Below are 27963 nucleotides of genomic sequence, written 5' to 3' on the forward strand. Positions count from 1 at the left end.
CCAATCAGAGCTGTAGCCACCAGCCTACGCCAGAGCCACAGCAACGTGGGATCTGAGCCGCGTCTGCAACCTACACCACAGCTCACGGCAACGCCAGATCCTGAACCCACTGAGCAAGGGCAGGGACCGAACCCGCAACCTCATGGTTCCTAGTAGGATTCGTTAACCACCTGCGCCACGACGGGAACTCCTACTACATGCTTCTTGACATGTTTTATTTTGATCACTAAAATTGGGGTAAATTAGAAAAAAATCTGTACTTCCCAAACTCTCTGTGATAAATGTCCTATATTTTGCTTTAGGATAATCATTAAATAATATTATAATTCTGTATGAGAAATAAAATTTGATATCTTCCTGACGGTTGGGAATGAAACTTTTCTGTTTCTTCTTTCCCGAGGCGCCTGAATAATAATGAATTTACAGTATTGGAAGCTACAGGAATCTTCAAGAAACTTCCTCAATTACGTAAAATGTAAGCCGTATATTAGCCATCTTTTATCATTTCTGTAGTGTTGTGTTTTCTTATCCCTTTGCAGTTTTATTTAGATTTCTTTGAAAATTGGAAAAATATAAAAGATCCAGAGAAATTTCTTTACAGGGACCACCAGTGACATGGGTTTAGGGTAATCTCTTAGAGGAACCAGTAATTGGCCCTTCTCTTTGTATCCCAGTAATGCCAACCACATTTTCTATAGCAGAGCTCTAGCATCTGATTTTAACTCAGAAGGCTAGTCTGTTATGTGGCCACAGCAGGAATCCAGCAATCTAAGTGCATTAGAGATGAGTTTGGTAATGTTTTGTAACTTCCTTTACCATTCCCCAAACCATGCTGCGATTTCTCTTTCAGCACATTGATGTCAACTATTTGACTTCTTGCTTCATTAAACTTTCATTAGAAGATAGTCAAAATTAATGATTGGTAAACTGGCCTGCTAGCTCATCTGTGTTACTACATGGTCGCAACTCATATTTTAAAAGAAGCTTATAAGCTCAGCAATTTCAACAACACTCAGACAGTAATCCACCCCCCCTGAAGAGGACAGACGGAGGAATGGACAAAGACCGTGGAGCACCCTCCACTTAACAGGAAACATCAGGAGGAGGGAAGAAGCCCTCCTCCGTGATAACTATGCTTGTGTGTGTGTAGCTGGTCCACAGTCACAGGCTGTAAGTGGCAGAGCAGACTGAAGGGACTTCCTGTGCACTTGACCCTCAAACAGCCTCCCCCGGAGTTTCTGATTTCTTAGCTGTCCTCGTTTTTCACTGACACTGACTGCTTTTTTAGCCGAAAGCTACTTTTCAATTTAATGGGTACTTATTGAGCGGCTGCTATGTGAAATGCTCTGAAAGGAATAAAATGGCAATTAAAAACGATCCCGGTGCTGTGGGCATACCTAGTCTTGGAGTGAACCTTGAGAAAAAAAAAGATAAAACCTATAGGAAGGTGTAACCTCAACTGGATGTCCCTGCCCTCTGGGCAAGCATGGTACTGATACATGCTTGGTACAAAATGCTGATAAGTTCGTTGTTTGGGCACATTATTCACATGAGAAGTTTAACTGGGAACAATCCCATACCCAATTACATTTTGATGCTATTTAAATGCAAACACATTTTAGCCTTTCTTTTTTTTCTCTATCCAGTTGCCTTCTTTTAGTCGTTCATTTGCTCAACAGTTTTAATCAGGGGCGCTTCTTTGAAAAGTTTCTTAATAATTGTTGTGGCAAATGTAAAAGTTTATGCAACTCTACAGCTGACCTCAAGATTTTTATGCTCCTGGGGACCCTAGAAGGTCACTGAGCAGACTGGTATGTTTCAGCATAGATACTTCCCTCTGCACTACTATCACTTTGCCTTCACGGAGTTGGGAAGTGGTGACTTTTCAGAGCCTCGGGAGTACCAGGCAGTGAAGAGCTTGGAGTTTTTGTGGAAGACTTTTTGTTCAGTAGAAGAAAATGATCAAACATGCTGTCTCAGTGGCCTCATTGTTAGAGAAAGTGTTTCAAATATTTGTTTCAACCCTTTTTCTTTAGAAATTTTAGCAACAATAAGATCACAGACATTGAAGAGGGAGCGTTTGAAGGAGCATCTGGTGTAAATGAAATACTTCTCACGAGTAATCGTTTGGAAAATGTTCAGTATAAGATGTTCAAGGGATTGGAAAGCCTCAAAACTTTGTAAGTGTTCTTACTCTCATCGTGATTCTTCCACCGCAGGATTGTAATCATCGGCCCTTACATTCCTAGGAAGGGAAGTAGCTTCAGCTCTTCCTCGTCCCCACCTCTGTCTCTGTCTCTCTGTCTGACTGTTTCTCTCTCCCTCCCTGTCTGTCTCTGTCTCTGCCCTGTCTCTTTCTCTCTGTCTCTCTGTGTCTGTCTCTCGTGTGTCTCTCTGTCTCTCTCTCTCTCTCTCTCTGTCTCTGTGTGTCTGTCTTTCTGTGTGTCTCTCTGTCTCTCTCCCTATCTCTGTCTCTGTCTGTCTGTCTCTCTCTCTATGTCTCCGTCAGCCTGTCTGTCTGTCTCTGTCTCTCTCTCACAGACACACACACACACACACACACACACACACACACACACACACACATTTTGTAAAGACAAATAGCCCCTAGCTCCAATACCCCTGACTTCACTATGTTGCTTGCAAATGATCAAGAGTGGAACCAGTCTGTTGAATCTCCATTAAAGAGATCATCTTTGCTCCATTGTTTGTATGGATTCAACTCCCCTGCCCTTCCTCAGAATGCTCATTCTTTTTACTTATCCTTAAATACCTCCTTTGAATACTCTCTCTTGGCCCAAGGTTGTCGGCCTCAGAGCCCATTCCAACACTTGTGGCATAACAACACTCTGGAGGCTGCCTTTGTCTGCCCCCACAAGGTCTTATTGAAAAAGACAGAAATTGGCGGGTGGTCTATCTTTTACTATCTGTTTCAAAGATGACATGCTAAGAGTACATCTGCTTAATCAGGGGTAGAGAGGTTGAGAAAAAGACATTCTATATGTTTCTAAAAGTTTGTTGGCCAAAAAGGAGGGGGATTTGATTGATTAGTAAGAACAGCACTTTGAGGTATTTGAATTTTCGTTTTTTGGCCTCACCCTGCAGAAGTTCCCAGGCCCGGGATGGAACCCCTGCTGTGGCAGTGGCAATGACAGATCCTTAACCTCCTGAGCCACTAGGGAACTCTGAGTTATTTAAATTTTCTTCTGTGTGTGCATGTAGTTTTTATAATCTCTAAAGCATATAATTATGTTTGACAAAAGTGCTGGCCTAAAAATTGGAAGAGACACAAACAAAACTCAGAAGCCTTTGGAAGACATGAAGGAAACTATTTGTAATCCAGATGCAGCCCTTGGGGGTTGCAGTGGAGAGAGGCCAGATTCCACTGTCTCCCCCAAACCCTCACTCTGCCCCATGAAGCCCCTGAGAGCCCAGCTGACCACAAAGGAAGTTCATTGCCTGCCCTTTATCAGGTGCAGAGAAGAGGGCATTTCCCCAGCCAGTAAGAATGTGCTGATAGCATCCCCAATTCACATCCTACTTTTAAACAAAATTCTGCACAGGAAAGTACAAGTGTGCCCCTTGAGCCTGGAGCCCAACCATCCAACACAGCAGCTGGAGATCTGCTGGCCCCTCCCATGGGCTAACACGCAGTCCCTTCAAAATGCCTAATGTAATGCAAATAGGGCTCAGGCTGTTTATGGAGGGGTTACTGAGGAGTGTGCAGAAGGAGGGCAGAGAAGATATAGCACAAGTGGCTGCCTCCACTCCTGCCCCGCTCCCCTGGCTGCCTCAGGTAACTCAGCAGAACATAAACCCTGCAAGAGGCAGAAGCCTCCCTTCTTAGGCTGAGTGACTATTGCTACTAGAGCCTTCTCCTTAAGGGGCCTGGGTTGGGGGGAGGGGGACTCTCTGTGCATTTTCAGCCTTGGGCTGCCATACAAGATACCGCAAGCTGGGTGACTTAAACAACGGGAATTTGTTTTCTCACAACTCTGGAGGCTAGAAGTCCAAGATCCAGGTGCTGGGAGGATGGGTTTCTGGTGACCTCGGGTTTCTTGGCTTTAGTTGATCAACTTCGCTCTGTGTCCCCAAATAGGCTTCTCCTCTGTGTGCAGGAAAAGAGAGCTAAGGACACCAGGCCTAACATATAGGGGCCCCCCCTTACCTCCTTTCGCCTTAATTGCCTCCCAAAAGGCTCTGTCTCCAAAGACAGTCACACTTGGGGTTAGGGCTTTAACGTTTGAGTTTTAGGGAGACACCGTTCGGTCCACTGCACTGTTCCAAAGAGTTTATCAAGTATTTATTTTCTTTCTGAGTAGGTCCATTCATACCACCTTCCCTGAGAGAAGTTCTCTAAATTCAACTTTCTCCTTCACTGTATTTCTAGGGATATTTTTGTGCCTCTAACTTAGGTTTTGACATCTTAGATAGATGCTAGTAGCTGTCTGCCTAAATCTCCCTGTGCTCAGTATAACAGAGCATTTAGAACAAAGCCAGGGTTATTGAAAGACCTGTTTATTAGAACATAACTATTGCTTTAAGTGGTATTGTTCAGCTTGAAGCTGTAAAGATTTTGACAAGACCTCCTCACTGTCTGTAGACTTCTTTAGGACTAGTAAACCTTTTAGTAGTACATCTGCATATTTCAGTGGGTCTTTGAACCCCCGATGTTGCCAGCGAAATGTGGTGCATATGTGTGCTTATGGATTTTTTCCAGCGACAGAAAGCAAAACTTTTTTCAACTTTTCCCAGGGGTCTGTGACTACAACAAGATTAAGACCAAATGTTCTTTATTATTTATGACAAAGGATCGTGCTGATAGGAATACTTTTCTGTTGTGCATTTGTTTCCTAATATAAAATGATTCCTTGATAAGGAGGGCATTATTTGTTCTTGCTATCTGCAACTTAGCAGAATGCAAAAGCTGATCTCTCTTGTAGGACAACCTAGAATGTTAAAGGAACGCTGTTATTTTTGCAGCCTTCTAGCAGGGTGGTCAAGCCATGTCTAGAAAAACTAAGGAAACCGTTAACTTGTTGACAATTCTGAATGAAATTTATGGCAACTATTCATTTGTACATGGGATTTTAAGAAGGTTTTCATTCCTTTTCTAAGCCCCACAAATAAACAGTTTGGGAAAAGAATTGAGAACCAGCCAAAACTTTAGCAATGATCAGGAAATGGCAAAAGTGTTAATCCTGCTAATGAGAATAACTCAACAAAAAATGGTCAGAATTTTTTCAAGAGACACCTATTTAAACATTATTGTGAATGACTGGAATCTCTTAACTATAGCCTCCTTTTAAGTTCTAAACTCAAAACAAATGAAATAACTTGTGCAGTCTTTGTGGAAGCTCAGTCAAGTTTGGCTCTGCCAGCCCTTGTTGACATTGTCTTGCTAATAAGTCCTGAAATGCCCTCAATTCTTCATCTGCTGTGGCTGTTGATTCTTTTCTGCCACCTTTCTGTTCAGCAGCAAGTGTGATGCCCCTGTGAATGCACAAGCAAAGGGCTTCAAGGGCTTAGAGAGCTGTAGGTGAACTCAGTAGGTAATTATGCACACTTGGAGTACCCGTCATGGCGCAGTGGTTATTGAATCCAAGAACCATGAGGTTGCAGGTTCGATCCCTGGCCTTGCTCAGTGGGTCGAGGATCTGGCCTTGCTCAGCGGCTCGGATCCCGCGTTGCTGTGGCTCTGGTATAGGCCGGGGGTTACAGCTCCGATTCGACCCCTAGCCTTGGAAATCCATATGCCGCGGGAGCGGCCCAAGAAATGGCAAAAAGACAAAAAAAAAAAAAAAAAAAAAAAAAAATGCAAGCCTAATTATAGCATCAAAGGAAGACATTCTCCCCCCCTTAGATGGGGTTGTGAGTCCATGCTGAAACTCATGAGTTTTTGTAACTGAGTGTTATCCTTGACAACTCTAAGCATTTCATTCTTCACAAAGTTCTCGGTACCGTTGGCTTCCGTATCCGCAAATACGGTGAAAGCCAAAATCACAGGTAGAGAGGGCCACAGATTCTGGTAACTGTGGGAGGTCCTGGAATAAATCCCCCAGGGATACTGAGAGATGGCTACTGTCACAGCAGTTCCTAATGACAAGAGAACATTCAGAAAGAAGTAATGAGTGCTACGTGTTTGCAAAGAGGGGTTATTTTGGTCTTCAGAGAGGCAGGATTGATTGCCTGATATTTTATCTCCATAACAATGTTGTATTTTTCCCCTCAGGATGTTGAGAAGTAACCGCATAAGCTGTGTAGGGAACGACAGTTTCATAGGACTCAGCTCTGTGCGTTTGCTTTCTTTATATGATAATCAAATTACTACGATTGCACCAGGAGCTTTTGATACTCTCCATTCTTTGTCTACTCTGTAAGTATGAAAAAGTCTTCCTTTATGTATTAACTGAGCCAGTGCACTTATATGTACTACTTTTATCAATAAAAATTTAATGCATTAAGCCTTTCGTAAAAAAAATGTGATCGGAGTTCCCATCATGGCGCAGTGGTTAACAAATCCGACTAGGAACCATGAGGTTGCGGGTTCAATCCCAGGCCTCACTCAGTAGGTCGAGGATCTGGCGTTGCCGTGAGCTGTGGTGTAGGTTGCAGGCTCGGATCCCACATTGCTGTGGCTCTGGCGGAGGCCGGTGGCTATGGCTCTGATGAGACCCCTAGCCTGGGAATGTCCATATGCTACGGGAGCAGCCCTAGAAAAGCCCCTCCCCCCCAAAAAAAAAGACCAAAAAAAAAAAAATGTGATCAAGGGCTTAGGTATTTTTTTAAAAGTACAGATTTGTTGATGTTAAACTTAGTTTCTTCTAAAAATATTACCCACTACCCTGTATTAAAATTTAACAAAAACTATAGTGTTTTTTTAGTCTGTTATTTATGTAACAGTGTGATGTGGCTTATTTTATAAAAGGATAATCTTCTTATAATTTGGTTGCATTGCAAATAAAAGAAATGTAGTTTGTTTTTTTGTTTTTTTCCCAGTGTTCTCACTTTGGAGTCTTTGCAGTATAAGTATCATAAAAAAAAAAAAAAAGGTTGATAGGGTTATTGCCAACGAACTGTGCTCAAAAGGATCGTTCACAATGACAGGAGATATATTAGGATGGCCAGGCCAACAATAAAAGCTCACTAGAGGGCATTTACTGTGATAGTAGGAAGATATTAAAGAAATAGGCTGAACCTATCCAAGAGGACATTTTATGTAGACAGTTGGAGAATAAAGAATATTTGTAGGTCTATAGGCAAAACGCAGGAAATGTCAACAAACAAACCAACTCTCCAAGTATTTCAGGCTCCTGTATGTCAGTATCTAAAAAGCAGTATTTGAAATGCCACATCTTCTAACGCTTCGGATTTCCTGGTCATAGTGGCAACTAAATCTACTAATCTAACTGAAAAGGTAGTTAGAAGGAGAAAAAAATCATGTTTAACATAGCTAAAGTCCCTGAAGAAATAATTTGAAGGAAGCAGCCATCCATCAGTAAAGTACTTAATCCTCTTTCCACATAAAATGTGACAGTTTACATCGAGTGACTAATGTGTGCATATTCAAGATGGCATGTTTATAAATAATGGGATTGTCAATAGGTTTGTGCTGAAGTGGTGAGATGCCCAAAGTATTGAGATTTGTAGAAGTAAATTCATTTTTATAACTGGCATTTAATCAACTCAGCTGTCAGTTTAGATGGGAAACCTATTCTCTGGAGCAAATAAGAGATGGAAATCTTGAAATGACAAATTAATGAAATAGCTGTTGTCAGGTTAAACTCAATAATATAAGGTAATCAGCCTTCATCTTTATATTAAATTACTGCATTATCAGTGTAGGGACGTTTGACAGACAGTCAGATCTCTGACACGTTTAAATTATCTCTAAATGAGATATCTATCGGGATCCACTGAATAAACTCTGCATTGCTGCCTTCACTTTATTTTTCATATGAAGTTATTAGAAGAACTCTTATAGGAAAATAGTGTTTTTATTTTTTAATTTCCAAACAAATATTTCAGCCAAAGAAGGCATCCCATTTGCTGTGTTTGTGTGTGTGATGGAGCGTGAATTGGGGGTGGGGTGAAGGCAAAGACCTAGAAGGCATCATTCCAACAGATGAGTGTGGGAAGATGGTAGCATGGGGTTTGGAGAAGTTAGAAAGGGAACCCCCTCAACTCAACTCTGCATTGTTTGCCTGTGGCACTTAGAAACCTCTTGGCCAATCCTTTTAACTGTAACTGCTACCTGGCTTGGTTGGGAGAATGGCTCAGGAAGAAAAGGATTGTAACGGGAAATCCTCGATGTCAGAAACCCTACTTCCTCAAAGAAATCCCCATCCAGGACGTCGCCATTCAAGACTTCACTTGTGATGATGGTAAGAAGGCCTGTCCAGGTCTTTGGTGACCATTGCCTGACTGTTCTGATGCTACGGGGCATAACCAGACAGGACGTCCGAGTTCGGGCAATGCATAGTTACCCGTGTCCTGCTGTTGGGTTGTTTTGTTGTCTTTTAGCAACAGGGCGCTACTTTCTCAGACTACTTTCACATCTGACTTCTTGATTTGTGCTTCTGAATGTTTTCTCACTTCCAGCTTGTGATCGATACTATTTATATAGCTTCATTTCTACTTGTATGTATTATTCAAAGCATCTCTTAAGAATTACCATTTTAAATGATAAAAGCAATTGACTTATGAAAATTCTAGTAAACCTAACAAAAATAATAGTTTTTGATTTTTTGCACTGTCATCATATTTGATTCTCATAATAGCCCTGTGAGGTAGGTAGTGTACAGGTTCTCTTATTGCAAACAAGTGAAGAGCTCGTGTGAAGCCGTATATTTTCAAATAAGGGGCCCACACACTTTTTGCTAAACCTCTTAAAATAATCTATCCCTTTTTGTCCCTTTCTGTCTGTCTCCTTACAATTTCTCCACAGTTCGGTTTACATATATACATGCTAATTAAAATTATAAATTGTGTAAATAACTGAACAAAGAACATAACATTATAATTTTAGTGCTAGTAGAAACTGGGAATTGTTTTCTGGAGTTCTGCCGTAGGCAGTCTGAAAATGGTCCTACAGAAAATTGTAAACGCTGAATGCACTTTACATCAGTCATCCTATGGCTCAAGACTCGTGGTTGTTTGGCTAAAGGTATCCAATCCCTTCAAGCATCTTTAAAGCCACAAAGCTGGGTTTTCCTGTGTTTCTTTTGGCCATTTAGGAAATGATGACAATAGTTGTTCCCCACTCTCTCGCTGTCCTACGGAGTGTACCTGCTTGGACACAGTCGTCCGATGTAGCAACAAAGCCTTGAAGGTCTTGCCCAAAGGTATTCCAAGAGACGTCACAGAATTGTAAGTAGAGCTTGTCTTTCCCTTTCCTAAACAACGTGTGTTTCACACACCACGAAAATAGAGACCCAAAATCTTTTGAGTCCTTTTTGCAAATTGCATATATTCTACAGGCCATTAAGAAGTATCATTTAAAACCCTAAGTAGATAATATAAAAGCTAGTTCAGGTACCCTTGGGAAATATTGGTTGTGTGCATTTTCTGTTTTTTTTTTTTTTTTTTTTTCGTTTTAGGATTTCTCAGTGTCTTTATTATGCTAAGGTGTACTGTGAAGCTCCAGGAGAGAATGTCAACTGTAAGGGAGCTCCCACACTCAGGTGTCACCACAGCCCTTTTCTCATGAAGTATCTCACAAGACTAACTTGCACCTTGAGAAATGCTGTACATTTAGTTTAGCTGCAATGTCAGGGATATGTCATATGGTTAATTATTCTTTACCTCGGGTCCCTTTGGAAAATAGCTCACTGCAGAGGATGCATAAATATGCAGGATGTGGAAGAGGCTGACATAGCCTTTATCTTTAAAAGGAGATACTGCCCTTTGAACTTAACTCAAAGCCTTTTAGATCGTGAAAGTGTGGGTCGAGTTACCCCTAACATTTTCAAAACTGATATTTAGCCACAAGTTACATGGCCAGTGTACACACATCAAGATACTAAGTGCCATTCACACTTCCTCAGCCACCTCATGCTTTATCTGTGGAATGGAATAAATCAAAGAATTACTCCTTGAGCCGTGGTACACGCAGGCTCCCTTCCATTCCCTTATCTGTATACTAAGGACCGGGAACAACTGCTTGCCAGGTCACTGAGTCACTTTGCTCTGTTTACCTGACTGTGTGAAACCATGTATCAAAAATGTAAATGCAGGTGCATACCTGTAATTCATGCACAAATGTACAAGCATCGCAAATGAGCAGCTTTAATAAAGTTTCAGCAACCTAGAACATAGGCAGTGAGGTTCAAGAAGATATCACTTCAGTGATCAAAGACCTTAATTTTCAAATCATGTATGACTCTACAAATTCTAATTTGGTCCTGAATTGACACTTTGAGAAAAAGTGTGTGATCTTCTCTCTTGGGTCGGTTTTTCTCTCTTGCTACCACTCACGGTTGTTAATTAATTATAAAACACTGCTTTATATGTGTGTGTAAATTCTTAATTCTTATATTTATATGCATTTATTTCAGGAGATTACCCTCCCCCCACTGTTGGAAACCTAGATACATGTGGAGGATTCTGTATGCAGACCGTAGATTCTAAAAACTCCCCAGCCGAGAACTTAATATGCAGCATAGCCTTAACATCATCCTTGATGCTAAATCCTTTCTTCTACCATTTTAACTGACCCATGCCTTAGACCTTTTACCTGATTCCCATCAAATAATTTTAAACATCTTTTAACTTCCTTATTAAACTGCATCTGAGAACCTGCTAGATTCGTTTATGCCGTCTCTGTGTTTCTTCTGTCAGATAGTTGAATCTTTCATCTATTCCTCTACAAAATTATTAAAAAGTAATTCTTTTTTTTAAAGAAAACATGTTTTAGAGATGAGGAAGGTATGAACTCATCTCTTATGAATTCTAGTTTTACCTCCTCAAGACTTCATTCCTAGAACCACACAAGCCATCAGGATCACTCTCTCCAGTAACATATATGCATGTATTAGAAAATTTCCATGTGCATATTATATCATTAAAGAATTTGGCAAAAATAAGTATGTAGTCATGGACAGTTTTGAACAAGTGGTATCCATTAGTTTTAATCAATCCCATGCAGTCATCCTCTTAGATTCTTTGACATGGAACCATCTATACATAGTGCACAGTCTGAATCTTTTTAGCTCTGTGTTTCCACGTTTTCTGGAATAAATGGAAAGAGCTGAAGGATATGGGATTATGCTTCCCTCTAGCGGTACTAAGAAATTACTTTTCTCTTAGCTGGAGAAAAGGGAGAGTGGAAATACAAAGTCAGAAAATTTGAATAGGCATAAGAAGGCATAACAAAAGCCTGACTCCTAAACAAGTATTTATTGTACGAAGGTAAAAATAATTTTTAAGATTTTTAAACTGAAATCTAATTACATTCAAATTCCCAAATATATCCTTTGAGCCATCTGTTGTTATTTATTAAGTGTATTAATGCATATTAAGGCCACGAAGATCAGTCTTGCCAGCGGTAGCAAGTTTCTGCCAGTAATGCATTTCATGGTATTGTTTCCACATACACACAATCAGACTGAAGGCTGACTAAGAGTGTGGTTGACTGAATGACCCTTCTTGCTGACACACAAATGGTTGGATAGAAGCCTTGCCTTCTCAGATAAACCACCAAGAACTGGACTCCCCCGTCTGTCTATCCTTGGTTTTATAATTTAGCTGAAGTAATCCACAAAAGAATTCTACTGGATTGGGAAACTGTGCTTTTTTTTTTTTTTCCTGTTGGATAGCAGTCCCAACTAGGAATATGACATCTTAAAGCCCAAATTGCCAAGTGCTTCCTTGCTTCAATTAAAAGTGAGATATTGTTCAACCATGTTAATGATTCACTATTGTTACTTTTAAACAGATAATGCTGTTTCCTTGTTTGTAGGTATCTGGATGGGAACCAATTTACCCTGGTTCCTAAGGAACTGTCTAACTACAAACATTTAACGCTGATGTGAGTAATGTATTGTATTTTTCCATCTTGGCCTTCTTATTCTATTTCGTGAAAATGGGGATCACAAGGGGCAGGGGATTTAGTGAACCTTTCAGATAATATAAATCATTTTCAGGTAGATGCTCCTCTTCCTGCTCATTGTGGTTCTGGATCACTGGCTCCATGTTCATTGACTATCAATCAGGCAATGGTGCATCTTGGAAAAAGTCCTCCACTATTCAAAGTACAAATACGATTAAGTCTAAGTATCAGAGAATTATAGGAATGCAATCAGTCAGATGTTTCTGTTGAAGGTGGAGATGGGCTATTTGATAACAATCCAAGGAAAGAACAATGGAAAGCACTATTTTTAATTCTCAACTTTAACCAAAACACAGCAGATGGTAATAGCTTTACTGAAAATTTGTTATAAGCCTAGTTAATTAGGCTTGATTCTCTTTTATAGTATGTTATGAATTGAGGTATGGGTGTCCAGGGTTAAAATTTATTTTATAAAATCCATATTTACTTACATGGTGTTTATGTGAACTTGACAAAGACACTGACATTGAGTAAAAATGTCAAAACATGAAATTGTTTTTATCAGTTTGGTTTGATGTCTTCCTAAAGTAGCGTCTCTTTCTTTCATAAATGTGTGCAAACAATTTTTATAGTCATTAAGTTGTAACTATAAGATTATATTTAAACATACAGACATTTCAGTTAGTTATGTGTACAGTATTTTTAAAAAGATATAATTTACTATCTATAATATCACACTTAGAATAGCTTTGCTGGTAATTGATAAAGCTTGTCACAAAACAAACAAAAAAAATCAGTGATAGATATAAAGGGAAATACTTTAAGTCTATCTGATTTTAGAGTAAATGTGATTGAGATTTCTACTATTCCTAGAAGGGTTTTTATTCCTAATTAGTGAATTCTAGAAACCTAGGTGGCAGAAAATGTTGTTTCTCATTGCAAACTTTCCCTAAGCCCATGGAGGCTGGTTAAAATGCTGTTGATCACTTTCAGGTTTTCTTAAAAGTATGTGAAAATAAAACACTTTGTAGGAAGTATACAGGGCTGTTTAAATGGCAAAGGACTAAGTTAAGAAAAAAGTATATCTTTTAAGATGCTTGTTCTGCCTCTAGTTATTTATTTAATAGCAGCAAGAACTGATTACATACATTTGTTCTGTTAAATAAACCATTAAATTGCTGCAATTTCCAAAGGGTCACTTCAGCAGAATTGGGTCATTTGCGGGACAGCATGTGATTATTTAAAACCAGTTTGGAAACGAAATGTGGGACAGAATGTGATTATTTAAAACCAGTTTGGAAATGAAAAACAAGAACAGATAGATCCAGAAATGGTTTTACCAATGACTCATTATACAACTCTAGGCAAGGAACTTCTGCTAGTTTTGATGTATTTATTTTTTTCAAAAAATTAGCTATAGGACTTCAGCAACTGAGAAGATGGATTATAAAGCTCCTGTAACATTCCTACCATTTTCACAATTTCAGTGATACATTTTACTGATTTTTGGAATTTTAATAAAGGAATGGATAATCAGCAACAGCTTTTCTGAATCTTACATTAATTCATATAGTTTGTTTTAGAAAAATAGAATGACATAAATACACACAGAGACATAAACAAACATAAATTATAACACACCATCTTCCATTTATTCACAAATCTTCCTTTAGTCGTATATTCAGCATGTTTCTTTAGATAAAAATTAATGAACATTCCCTAATATGTGTGTCGCAGTGTCATGTATGTGGAGTGTATGTATGTATATATTCACTAATGTTTTCTAAAGCAAACTGCAAAATGTATCTATCATTTTGAATGTTATATATTATATTATGTATTATTTAATATAATTAAATTACTACCTGTAGTACAAAGTACATTTTTTAAATGCCCATTTGGCCTTGGGGGGAAAAAAAACTGCATCTCTTTCTCATTTACTTATTATTTATTTATGTATTTATTTAGGGCCTAACCTGCAGCATATGGAAGTTCCTAGGCTAGGGGTAGAATCGACGCTGCAGCTGCCAGCCTCTGCCACAGCCACAGCAACACGGGCTGCAAGCCACATCTGAGACCTACACCACAGCTCACAGCAACGCCAGATCCACTGACCCATGGAACCTTCATCCTCATAGATACTAGTTGAGTTTGTTACGTCTAAGCCACAATGGGAACTCCCACTTACCATTCATTAATCATTTACCATGGACCAACTATGTGCCAGTGACTTTGCCAGAGGAAAAGGTTTTAATTATGCTGATGTCTTAATGACAGCATTGTCAAGGTAATCAAATGAGGGATTCTTTCAGGTATCCAATTTGAGTATCTGTATGCATTGATGAAGGTAAAGTATGTGTGACTAATGGGACTTTCTAGAACAAAGGTTTGTTTCTCACCCATCACATGTGTCTGTTGTGAGTGGCCTCCACCTGTCTTTGCTCTGGGACCAGGCAGGACCTCTCTGTGAACATCACATACCTTGTAGAGGAGCGAACAGAGGGATCTGGGCAAAGTGACCTTTCGCTCTAAAGCTTCTGTTGTGAAGTGAAAATAGCGCTGGTGCCCACACGTCACTGGCCAAAGCAAGGCACGTGGTCACTGCTAAATTTGTCAGACTGGGCATAAATAATCATGAGTAACATGACAGTCTACCCCAGGGGACTACCCAACATTCTGTTATTTTTGGAGAAAAGCTGAGCCCTAGCAATGCTACTATGACTATGAGCAAGAAGAACCCTCTTTCTGAGAATGCTAATGTGTCCATGTCTATGGTAGCAGGAGACGCCATTTCTTTCTTTTTCTCTTTTAGAGACTTAAGTAACAACCGAATAAGCACCCTTTCTAATCAGAGCTTCAGTAACATGACCCAGCTCCTCACCTTGTGAGTATAAACGTGTAGGACTATTTCTTTTTTTTATTTTTTTTATTATAGTTGATTTACAATGTTTTGTCCATTTCTGCTGCACAGCAAAGTGACCCAGTTATTGTTAATTCACTGGACATTTAAGGGTTGGGTTCTACAAAAGAGACAAATAACTGACATTTGTGGTGAGGATGGGAAAGACTCTTAACACAGCCTTCAGGAGAAAGTCACCTTAGGGAGGACACAATTGAGGCATCAGAGACAGCAAGGGTAACAAGCATTCTAGACTGTGTTTTGAAACAAATACATCGTATTAGCAAAATAGCACAAAGATTAAAAAGTATGTGTCTATATTCTCAATTTATAAGATGATTAAATAGCCATTTCTTACTGCTTTATTAAAAAAAAATGACATTTGGCCATTTGGGAATACTTGAATAAAGCAAATTGGTTTCTGTGTGCTTGCAGAATTCTTAGCTACAACCGTTTGCGATGTCTTCCTCCTCGAACCTTCGATGGACTGAAGTCTCTTCGATTGCTGTAAGCATCATAGGTTTAACAAAAGACTACTCTTCTCAGGGATCTGGGTTTGGGGTTGTCTTTTGAATGATTTTGGGGTATTTTTGGTTGAATGCATTAGGATTTACTACACATTTGGAAATGGGAAAATTATATATTACTCATTTTTTTGGAATATTTTTTAATATTTATTTCCCCAATACAATTTTTTTTTTCTGCTGTACAGTACGGTGACCCAGTTACACGTGCATGTATACAAAGGATTATCTTACTCTGTTGTTGCTCAACAGCTCTTACTTGGACAACGTAATTTTCTCTTTAGTAACATGTTGTTGCTGTAGTCATGGATATGCTAATATGTGATATTAAGATGTAGTTTTATACAGATCCAGCTGCTTTTGAAAGAAATACAGGAAAAATTTTTTTAAGGTTGCATGATACAACACAGCATATTTTTACTACACAAAATTCACCTTGAAGTATATGAAAGAACATGATCCTCCATCTGAATCCCCTCCCTCAAATTGACAAACACTTTAATGTTCTCTTCCAGTCCGTTTGATGTTTCTTTTTATATATTGTGATATATGTATGCCCATAGCTGTATAAGTTAAAAACCATAAATAGGGTTTTTCTTTTTGTTTGTTTGTTTGCAATAGATTATATTTTTATTTATGAAATATTAGGTCCCCTAGGTTGAGAATCTATAGAACTGAAGTTTTGGAGGGTTTTTTTTTGTTTTATTATAGTTGATTTACAATGTTTTGATAATTTCTGCTGTCCAACAAAATGAGTCCGTTACATACATACACACACATCCATTGTCTCTCAGATTCTTGTCCCACATAGATTATCACAGAATATTGGGTAGCGTTCTCTATGCTAGACAACAGGTCCCCACTGACCATTCATTCCCTGTACCTCAGTGTGCATATGCCAATCCCAAACCCCCAGTCCATCCCTCCCCCCACCAACCTGTCCCCTTCAATAACAATATGTTTTCAAGGTCTGTGAGTCATTTTCTGTTCTGCAAATAAGTTCCTTTGTATCCTTCTCTTAGATTCCACATACAAGTGATATCATATGATGTTCATCTTTCACTGTCTGATTAACTTCACTTAGTGTGATAATTTCTAGGTCCACCCATGTTGTTGCAGATGGCATTATTTCATTCTTTTTATGGCCGAGTAATATTCCATCGTATATATGTACCACATCTTCTTTATCCACTCCTCTGTTGATGGACATTTAAGCTGCTTCTGTATCTTGGCTATTGTAAATAGTGCTGCAGTTAACTTGGGGTGCATGTATCTTTTCTAATTACAGTTTTCTCCAGATAGATGCCCAAGAGTGGGGTTGCTGGATCATATGGTATCCTATTTTTAGTTTTTTGAGGAACCTCCATACTGTTTTTCATAGGGGTTATACCAATTTGCATTCCCACCAACAGTGTAAGAAGGTTCCCTTTTGTCTGCACCCTCTCCAGCATTTATTGTTTGCAGACTTTTTGATGAAGGCCATTCTGGCTGGTATAAGGTGGTACCTCACAGTAGTTTTGATTTGTGTTTCTCTAATAATTAGCAATGTTGAGCATCCTTTCAAGTGTTTTTTGGCCATCTATGTGTCTTCTTTGGAAAAATGTCTTTTTAGATCTTATTATTCCACTTATTGTTGACATCTTACTATTCTATGAGATCTGTTTTTATTTAACAATAAGGTTTAGACTATTTCCGTTCCATCATATATAAAATTCCTCAACTCTTTAACTGGTACAGAGTGTTCCATAGACTGAAGATACCATGACTCATTTAGGCATCCTCATCGTTGCTATCATTTGGTTTGATTCCAAATACAACACTGGAATGAACATCCTATACATTCATCTTTCTATCAAGCATATTAGGAGAATACCAAAAGTAACCATCTTAGAGTCCCCCCCAAAATTTACAGATTTATTTTGCACCAACTCTATTTTCATAGGGTATTTATTTCAAAGCACTATTGCAAATAGTGAATATTATTTATCTTTTCTTTTTGTCACATGACAGGGGAATATTCCTTTCCATTTCTGTTTTGATTTGCAATTCCAATCCTTGGAGCATTAGAGTGTCTTTGTTTATCGAGCATTTGTGTTTCTTATTCTGTATCGCCAGATCACATCATGTCCCATTTTCTAACGTGTACTTTGTCTTTTCTTTAATGCCATACTTACTTTTATGCACCTACTTCTTGACTCTAAATTTACATGTCTTTTTACAAGGGAATTAATCCTTATAGCTTATATATGTTGCACATATTTCCTGTTCTGTTCTTTAAATCAATCTTTTTAAAAAAATTGAAATATAGTTGATTTATAATGTGTTAATTTCTGGCTTGCAGCAGCAAAGTGATTTAATTTTAGGTATATTTATCTACATATGAACACACATGTATATTTTTTCACATTCTTTCCCATTATGGTTTATTACAATATATTGAATATAGTTCCCTCTATGATACAGTAGGAACTGGTTGTTATGTAATCTTTTATATTATTGATAGATTTTACATTGTCAAAAATGTATTACTCTTTTCCATATGATTTTTGAGTTTATAAAGCCTTCCATGTCCCATGTTTATAAAAAGGAGCACTCCTTATTTTCTTTTAATACATTTTTAGTTTTAGTTTTACATTTAACTCCTCAAATTAGAATTTTTTCTATGCATATGATCTAGGGTGGGAACTAATTTTTTGCTTTTCCAAGTAGATACCCAGTTGTAAAAAGACTGTTTATTGAATAGACCATCATTTATAAATACACTCATTTATAAAGCTGGTTATACAGTAAAATTTCATATATGCGTGGGGATTTTTCCAAATTCCCTGAACTAAGAGAAATTTAATTTTGCTTTTTTTCTTGCTTTTAGTTCTTTACATGGAAATGACATTTCTGTTGTGCCTGAAGGTGCTTTCAATGATCTTTCTGCATTATCACACCTGTGAGTATCTGGTTCATGAATGGAGGTTTAGGGTCAGACTGCCTGACAAGTGAGTTTGGAACAAATAGTCCGCTGCTACCTTTTTTATTGTTACTTCAGAAGATATGATTGGTTCCATCTTTAAAATAGTTGCAAGGATTTTCAGTCTAGACATGGTGCCCTCTACAAGATAGCCTTCATTTACCCTTCTGACCCTAACTCCCCATTAGTTGAGTTCTCTTTACTTCTAAAAATGTGTCTACTTATGAACCTGGCTCCCCAGATTTCTAGTCTACATCTTTTCTCTTAATGTTCTCTGATTATAAGTATCAGCTCCCCTTCACTTCAGTCTGCCCAAACCCTGCTTTTCCAAGTCATATCCTAAATATCACCTCCTCCAGGAAGCCTGTCGTGATTTGCTCAAACTGGATTAATCTATTTAGCACATATCACTCAGCCTTGACTCTGGCTGCAAAAATGAATTAGACAAGGTTTAGGACAATTTGTACAGTAGAGAGAAACAGCCAAATCCTCATATTGGGTGAATTTGTTTTCCTTTGCATTCTCTCTGCTAGCAGTCTGTTTGTACCTCTGTATTTCTTGGAAGTGCAATAAAATAATTTAATAATGAGGTCCCAAAAATTCAGTTGGGTAAATTCCATGTTCGTTATTTTTAGTTGTACTGTTAAGACCGTGGCACACCTGGAAGGAAGTTCAGAGAACAGCGCTAAAATCCAAAGCTCCTTAGGTCAGGCTGAGTTTGCCATCACCTGGGGGCAGTTTTTTGCTTCAGCTTGAATATCAATGTCAGTTGGCTGCTGGTTCTCCAGAAGACATTGCTTGCCATGTTTTTTTGTGGGTTTGCTTTCCTCTCCAAAACCTACCAAAGCCCCAAGTTTGGAAAATTGAGGGGCGGAGATGGGCAGAGGATAGGAGCCAGCAGTTAATCCTGCCATGTCTGCATTTGGCTTATGGGGACTGTGTTAGCAGCATATGTTTTGGTCCATCTGACTGTGTGATGCTTACTGCTACTATCCCTTCCGTTAGACTGTTAGGTTCCTGGAGGCAAGACCTCCGTTTTCTCATGTGTGAGCCCCAGTGCCCACCTCAAAGTCGAGGTCAGGGCCACTCCTACAAACTCCATGGAGGTCTCTTGCCTGAGAGCCCATGTGAAGGGGACCCCTTCTGAGGGGTGCAGGGCTGCAGTGCCTGGCGGGGAATATGCAGCATAAAGAAGGAAGTAGCCACTCTGTTAGAGTCAGGGCAATGGATGAGAAAAGCCTATGGAGGGAAGGTGCTGCTTGAACTAAGCAGAGCTGTCCTTTCTGTGACGCCCTTCCCTACACTGAGAGCAATTTGAATCTTCTTTGTCATGCGTCCTGTTTGTCATGTATTTCATTTACGCTTTTGTCTTTTATTTCCTAGATCACAGAGAGTTCTAAACCATGTGCTTTTTTATTGTGTCTCCTGACATAGTAAGGACTTAGCAAATGTCAATAGAAATAGGATCTAATGACTCAAAAACATTGTTTTCCTCTTTTTTTTTTCTTTTTTTCTTTTTCTATTTTTGGTTGTACCAGTGGCATGCAGAAGTTCTGGGTCAGGGATCAAATCTGTGCCGCAGCAGCAACCTGAGCTGCTGCAGTGACAACACCTGATCCTTAACCTGCTGAACCACAAGGGAACTCCTCATTTTTAATTTAGAAGAAAGGTTTGAATCTGACCTACATATGAGCATAATATTTGCTGCACTTTAGTTCTTGGCTAGAGTTGGGCATTAAAACAGCGACAGTATAAAGTATTACGGTTTTATAAGTATATTTTGAAAGTTTCTTCATAAGAGAATGATTTTGCTTAGACTATATACCTAGAAACCATACTAACCTGAAGTTGATTAAAAATCAAAATTAAACCAGTTTTTAAGTGCTGCTTTATGCAAATACTATTTTTACCCATGCTTGGCAAATTTGTGAACCCATTGGATAACTTCTCTGGCCTCAGTTTTTTTAATCTGGTAAAATGGGTTTTTAGTGTTGATCTCATAGAGTTTCTATTTAGGATAAAATGAAGCAATTCATATAAATGGCTTAGCACAGTTCCTATATATCATGATGATGCAATAACTGCTGGCTGTTATTGTGATTATAGTTTTCCTGTCGTTTGCACTGCTTATGTTAGAGTGGGAATCAAAGTTCTAAAATGAAAAAACTTTAAAGGGACAGACAGCCACTGAATTTCCAGGTCACCTCTGGGAAACTAACGTTATGTGTCTTTATTACTTTATGTTCTTTCTTATCTTCTTGCCTTCCTACTAGCCCTTTACTCTGAAACATCCTTTCCAACCTTTTACACCAACTTAAATCAAAATGTCTAAAAGTTTAGACTTCTTTAAACCACCAGTCTTGGAGAAAAGTGACCCTCTCCTCACAGTTACCTTGTAAATTCTTCTACTCTACTGCTTGTAATGAAAATTTTCATATGTATGAGTATATGTGAATATCCTTTGCAGAAGGAGTTTTGGGTGTTAAGATTAATGTATTATTCATATTTGGGTCCCTAAAAACTGACATAATGGTTGGGTTCTCATTCATTGGTGAATGAAGGAAAAAATTTATTTATTTATTTATTTATTTATTTATTTTGCTTTTTAGGGCTGCACAGGTGGCATGTGGAGGTTCCCAGGTTAAAGGTCAAACCAGAGCTACAGCCACTGGCCTATGCCACAGCCACAGCAACTTGGGATCTGAGCCACATCTGCAACCTTCACCACAGCTCATGGCAACACCAGATCCTTAACCCACTGAGCAAGGCTGGAGATAGGTCCTGCATCCTCATGGATGCTGTTTGGGCTCATTACTGCTGAGCCACAATAGAACTTCAGAAGGAAATGTCAATACACATTTTGCTTGTGCTTGCACCCAATATGCACCATTCTGCAAATACAAGCAGACCTTGTAAAGTCAGGAAGTGTTATCACTGGTGACATCTCACTAAATCCCAGCTGCATATAATTCAGGAAAGTGGGGAATCCTCAAAGTCTCTGTGTCTTCTAATTTTTTATTAGCAAATCCATGGGGATTTTCACTTTGTGTTATAATCCCTTAGGAAATAATAATACTTCCATACCTGTGTGTATGTGTGTGTGCTTTTGTGGTGTTGTTTTCCAGAGCAATTGGAGCCAACCCTCTTTACTGTGATTGTAACATGCAGTGGTTATCCGACTGGGTCAAGTCGGAATACAAGGAGCCAGGAATCGCTCGCTGTGCTGGTCCTGGAGAAATGGCAGACAAACTATTACTCACAACTCCCTCCAAAAAATTTACATGTCAAGGTATGGTTTTTAACTGTCTGTACTTCTGTAAATAAAAATCCATTGCATGAAGCTAAAAAGAAAGAGAAAGCATATGCTGCTAGATTTCAGAAGTATAGCAGAAAAACTCCAGTAATTACGGTTTCCCCCTGCACTTGGAGAGGACAGAGCAGGTACCTGAGGAGGCCAAGTAAAGACTGAGGCTTTTCGAATAAATTGCAGAAATAATTCACGGGAAGTGACTAACTTTTCTTTAAAATGAGGGAAGAAATGAAGAGTGCACAATTTCTGGAGATTCTTCTCACAGCCTCTAACACGTAAAATATCTTGCTTTTGCTTTGTTAAACCTGCCTCTAGGGCTGCCAGGGCCCTGTGGCTTCGTGATGCCAGGTAAGAAATGAGCCCTCCCCAGTGTTCAGGCCAGACCATCTGACTCACCTCCTGTGGTGCTCTCTGCCCGTGTTGATGGTGCCCTTTCTTGCTTGTTTGAATCCCTTTCTTTTCCCTTTGTTTTATGTATTTGTGAATTCTAAATCATGTCTTATTAACAGGTATTTGCTTCTCTTCTGACAGAAATCATCTATTCCATCCCCATAGAAAATCCAAATAGGAAGATGTCCACAATAAGAAACTAAAGAAGTCAATTTAACCATTACTGATAGTACCATAAGATAACCACTTTTAAATTTGTTTTGTGTGTCTTCCCACTTTTTCTAGTCAAATATATGGACTTAAGTTCCTGACAAAAATGGGATAGAAAGTTACTATTATCCTTAATTTTAGATACATGGATTACTTTTTTTTTTTTTTTTTGGCGGTGCCCATGGCTTGTGGAAGTTCCCAGGCTAGGGACTGAACCCACACCACAAGAGTGACCCCAGCCACTGCAGTGACAACACTGGATCCTTAACCGACTGTGCCATAAAGGAACTCCTACTCTTAATTCTTAGATGGAGGAGAGAAATTTTGAGAAATTCTAAATGTATAATCAGCGAATGGTTATTAATCATGCCTTATGTGTAAAACGAAATCCTGGATATTGTGGAGCATAGGGAAGTTCGCAAACCTAGCTGAAAAGACACGCTTTGAACACTTGAACATTTAGGTGGGAAAAAAAGCACAGCTAAAAGTAGGTAATTCTGTGCAGTGGCTCACAGAATGGAGCGCAGCCTGGCTTCCCTGGGGCTAAATCCCAGCCTTACTGTTCAACAACTATGTATCTTTAGCTTAATAGCTTAACCAGCCTGTGCCTCAGTTTCCTGCTGTGCAGTCAGAGATGATAATAGTACATACATGAGAGGGTTTTATTAAGATTAAGTGAATTATTATATGTGGAATCTAAAAAAGGAAAGGAAAGAAAATGCGGGTTTCACAGATACAGAGAATAGGATAGTAGTTTCCATGATGGGGGTGGGGGGTGAGGGGTAGGGTGGGGAATGTAGGTCAAAGGGTAGAAACTTTCAGGTATAAGAGTAATAATTTCTGGGATCTAAAGTACAGCATGGTGACAGTAGTTAACAACATAACATGCATTACTTAAACGTTACCAAGAGCAACTCGTAAGCATTCTGCCCCTACATACACCAAAGTTAACTATATGAGGTGGTGAGTGTATTAATTATCTTGCTCTTGTTAATCACTCCACAATATATATGTATGTCAAATCATCGGGTTGTCCATTTTATTTATTTTTTTTATTTTATTTTCCCACTGTACAGCAAGGGGATCAAGTTATCCTTACATGTATACATTACATTTTTTTTCCCCACCCTTTGTTCTGTTGCAACATGAGTATCTAGACATAGTTCTCAATGCTATTCAGCAGGATCTCCTTGCAAATCTATTCTAAGGTTGTCCATTTTAAATACGTACAATTATATTTGTCAATTATTTCTTAATGAAGTTAGGGAAAGGGATTAGTTTATTTAATATGTATAAAACACACTGCTTTATACACAATAAGCACTCACTATAGGTTAGATGCCATTTTTATTATTATAACATTTCAAAAAAATCAACGAAAAGATGATGTGGGACATGCCCCGATTTATTGATAAAAACAGGAATTTTCAAAAACTATATTCCCTCCTCCAACATTTTTTATGTAGGCTTCTAATGTTTCTTTCATAACTTAGGTGGTTACAAGAGATGTAAATAATGACATTTTAAAACAAAACCCTTCCGTTATTCTTTTAAATGTATTTGGTAGAATCTAAATATCATGCTAATTTTAAAAGAAACAAAAGCAAGAGCCTCAACATTTTCCATTGTTCTTTTTCCTCAAACTTCTATTTTTCTCCTTGAATTTCTATCTCCAGTACCTCAGAGATTGTATCATTCTCTGCTATATAAAAAAAAAGTTTGTAATTTGAATTTTTAAAATTTCCTACCACTGAAGACCTGTGAGTTCTTAAAATTTTTCTTAGAATTAATTGTTGCCAGTAACACCTGTGCAACATTGACTGGAACAGCATCATTTATCAATTTGTTAATATTTATATGACAAGTTGAAATTAAAATTGTATTGGAAATGCCTCTCTGGGATTATGTGCAGTGATGGCAAGGGCCTTTGCAAATAGCCAGTGTTTTAAATTATTCTTTTGTAACCTCAGATGTTTCCTTGGGGTGGTGCCCCAATGGTAAATTTCGGGCGGGCTGAGAAGTATGTTATTTATTTAATTGTTTTTTTGTAAAGTGGAGATGATTGTCAAAGGGGAGATAGAGAAGGAGAAACTGGCATAAAAACATTCTCGTAGGCATAGGGAAGGCATGTTATTGGGCAGATTGATTCTGAAAAGATTATTTGGGCAAGTTGAGCAAGTGCGGACTGATTTCTTGACACTTCTTTATACCCAAGGATGCTCATACTGCCCTTGGGAAAATGTTGGTGTTTATGTGTAATTCTTCAGCTCAGAGTTCCATGAATATGTTTCTTGAAAAAAAAATATTTCATGATAATGTAGATTTGAGAAAATCTACTTAGCTATATTCAATTCTTTGAGCATCATAATTTACAGTAATTTATTAAATGTTCTCATAAGTCCAGCAAATACAAACGTACATACATATACACATAATGTCAGTTTAACTCAAGATTTATCTAACTGATTTGACCTTCTTTTATTAATAGCATCTTTTGTTCTTAGTATAGCAGGTATGGAACTATGCTTAAGGGAACATTAGTCTGAATCAGTAGAACTTTCTGCCGTGATAGAAATGTTCTCTCTATGTGCTACCCAATACGGCAGCCACAAGCCACCTGGGGTTGCTGGAATATAGCTAAGGCAACTGAGCAAACAGATTTTTAATTTTATTTAAATTTATACTTAAATAGTCGTATGTAGCTAGCGGCTACTCTATTGGTTAGTGCTGTCGCTGCAGGGGTGAGGGGAAGAAATCCTGCGAGAGTGGCTGTGAAAAGTTTCATGCAAGAGTGTCTAGGCCAGTTGTTTGGACAACAGGCAAGTGTAAGGACAGTGCAACAGGTGGGTGGGACTGCAGGAGCCCAGCTGTGATACGGGAAGTGACTGGAACTGTGGCAGTTTAGTTAATAGTCACCGATTTATCAATTAGTATATCACATGCATTTCAAGGTATAGCCTGAACTGCCTAGCAGACAGCATAAGTGTAGACCAGTTGGCAAGAAGTATGCACATTCAGAACTCAACAAATAGAGTGTAATTGCATTTAGCAAACTTTAAGACTTACTCACTTCTATAACTTAACATCATGGTAGGAGATAGCAAACACTGAAACTTATAATGTTCATTGCCAGCATTCCTTGTTATTTGTCAAAATATTATAAACCACTCGCACAAGCTTTGCTAGAAATATTTACTCATAATAAATGGATGAGTAGAGGCAAAGTATTCTAATCCATTCATTAAAATTATTAACTCTGGGAAATCTGAGTACTATGTTTTTGAGTTTACATGCTTTATGAGCTTAAGAGCCATAAAATGATGCTTCTTTAAATATTTTATAATTCAAGTTTTCTATATTGTAATTTAACTTTTCCCTTAGTTGTGCCAGTTTGATGTGTTTTATTTATTCATGAAAATCATGTAAGTACATACTCCTAAGATTAAAGTTTATAAATATGTAATTTCAAATTACAGCAGAAGATGAATAGTCTTTATTTGAAAACATGTTTACATAGAAATATTTAAATATAATTTAAATGATTTCTCTGCTAGAAAAGTCTATACTATTATTTTGAGTAATTGATTTTTTCTGTTTTCATCTTACATTTTTAGAGTATTTTCTTTGTAGCATAATCTCATAATTTCAGTGCACAACAGAAATAAATTAACTGGATGAAATAGATTATCAGAGTATGTTTAATTAATACCCAGATTAGGGCATTCTTGAATGGGAAGCCGATGGTCATGACTTGTTTTTATAACCAAATGTCCTGTCTTCATTTTTCAAATATCAGGTAAAAGTAGAATACTCAAGCAGTCTGCAATAGAAGTGGAGGGGGTTTTTGCTTTGTTTTGTTTTGCCCTCTCCAGGCTTTCATTGAAAACTTTAGCATAGAATATAGAATATTGTTAATTTCTAATACTCCCTTTGTTGCTCTAGATATACAGGAAGCTTTAGATATACAGATAAATAAATTCTTCATTTTCAATGTGACAACATTATTGAATGCTTAAATGTGCTAAGGCGTGAACAGTCTAATGGAAACAAATGTGACATTCTCTCTTTCATTCAACAAATCTTATGTGGGTTCCTGTTACACACCAGGCACAATTCCAATGTATTAAGAACACAATACTAAATAGGACAGAGAAATCCCTGCCTTCATGGAGCTTATGTTCTACTGATAGTTACCTTTAAATAGATTATTAGAAAACACTGTGGAATCTTGGTGATAGAAATGTATAACAATGTATATCCAAACCAAACAACTGTGGAATTGTAACCAATACCACCAGGTTCCTCAGGGAATCAGGAGACTCCAATGTGAGTCAGGTGGAACTGAGCCTGGAACACAGAGTAAGGGAAGCAGCTCCAGTAGACAGGAGTCCAGTAGCTAGGAACCCACATCGTGAGGCTCAACATACGTCATTATTTATCTATAAAGATCAGCTAAGCGGCCAGGAACCCTAAGACCTTTACATGTCCCGAAGTGTGCAACATTCTAGCACCACATGGTTGATCTCCTCTGCTAATTTTATAGTTAAGAATCTCCTAGATTCTGGAGTTTCTGGGGGAAATTCCACCCCTCTCAGTAATTACGTTGAATTATTGTCATTTTTTTCAGTAGGATCAGCATCTTGCTTTTAGGGGTGTTCTCGACAAGTTTAAGGTCTTTTGTGTCTTGGAATTTTTGGTTAGTATTGTCCTCAGTCATTGAATTAGAGTATGAAGGTCATTAAGTAATTTAACCCAAACTAATGAAAAATTTACTAGTTAGATCAGTTTTGAAGTAGTATTTAGAACTTGGTCAAATCCATTTTTCGCTTTCAGATTTAGTATCACTAGGACGTAATCATAACATTGAAATAATCTTAACTCTAGAGGATTATGATTTTTTCACTGGCTAAAGAAAATATTCAGGTTTGTACATAATTATTTGCCAAAATCACCATCTTTAAAAAACAGACAAGGGCTATTAATTTTTATTACGTCTTTTAAAGACCTTAAAATACTGAGAAATTTTTAACAGACTTTTTTTAAATTTTAAAAACTCTATTGATGTGTAGTTGATTTATAGTATTATGTTAATTTCTGCTGTATAGCAAAGTAATTCAGTATACACACACACACACACACACACACACACACACACCTATCCCCATATAGTTATCACAGATTATTGAGTAGATTTCCCTGTGCTATACCGCAGGTCAAACAGACATTTATTTTAATAGGTGATGAGAACTAATTATTTGTATTCCATTCTTAAATATTGCACATCTGTATTCTCTCTGGTACAATTCCATAAAATAATTGCTGCTTTTTAAAACTTAAGTATAACACAAGAAGTTCATTTATTGGCCTAAGTTCATATGTGTAGGTAACAAACGGCCATGCCTGAGGACCCCAGAGTTGTGATGCCCATCTTTGATTTTACCGCTGCCCCCGCCATCACCTAGGGCCATCTCTACCTTGCACTGAAACTATACAGATACCAGTGAGTTTCCTCTTGCCAGTTTCAATAGCTTCTTTTTTTTTTTTCACCCACACCCACAGCATATGGAAGTTCCCAGGCCAGGGATCAAATCTGAGCCACAACTGTGACCTATACCACAG

The 27963-nt window shown here is 38.1% G+C and overlaps 1 protein-coding gene across 1 annotated transcript in view; it reads left to right on the forward strand.

The window, feature by feature from the left end:
• The window catches only part of SLIT2 (slit guidance ligand 2), a 391090-nt gene that overhangs the window by 293638 nt on the left and 69489 nt on the right, over positions 1–27963 (forward strand). The window contains 10 exon segments of the mRNA XM_021101059.1: positions 401–475; positions 2037–2180; positions 6233–6376; positions 8218–8384; positions 9237–9369; positions 11960–12028; positions 14862–14933; positions 15384–15455; positions 18342–18413; positions 21560–21723. Of these exon segments, the coding sequence (XP_020956718.1) occupies positions 401–475; positions 2037–2180; positions 6233–6376; positions 8218–8384; positions 9237–9369; positions 11960–12028; positions 14862–14933; positions 15384–15455; positions 18342–18413; positions 21560–21723 (1112 nt within the window).

Source organism: Sus scrofa, chromosome 8, assembly GCF_000003025.6.
Source record: "Sus scrofa isolate TJ Tabasco breed Duroc chromosome 8, Sscrofa11.1, whole genome shotgun sequence".
Lineage (NCBI taxonomy): Eukaryota > Metazoa > Chordata > Mammalia > Artiodactyla > Suidae > Sus > Sus scrofa.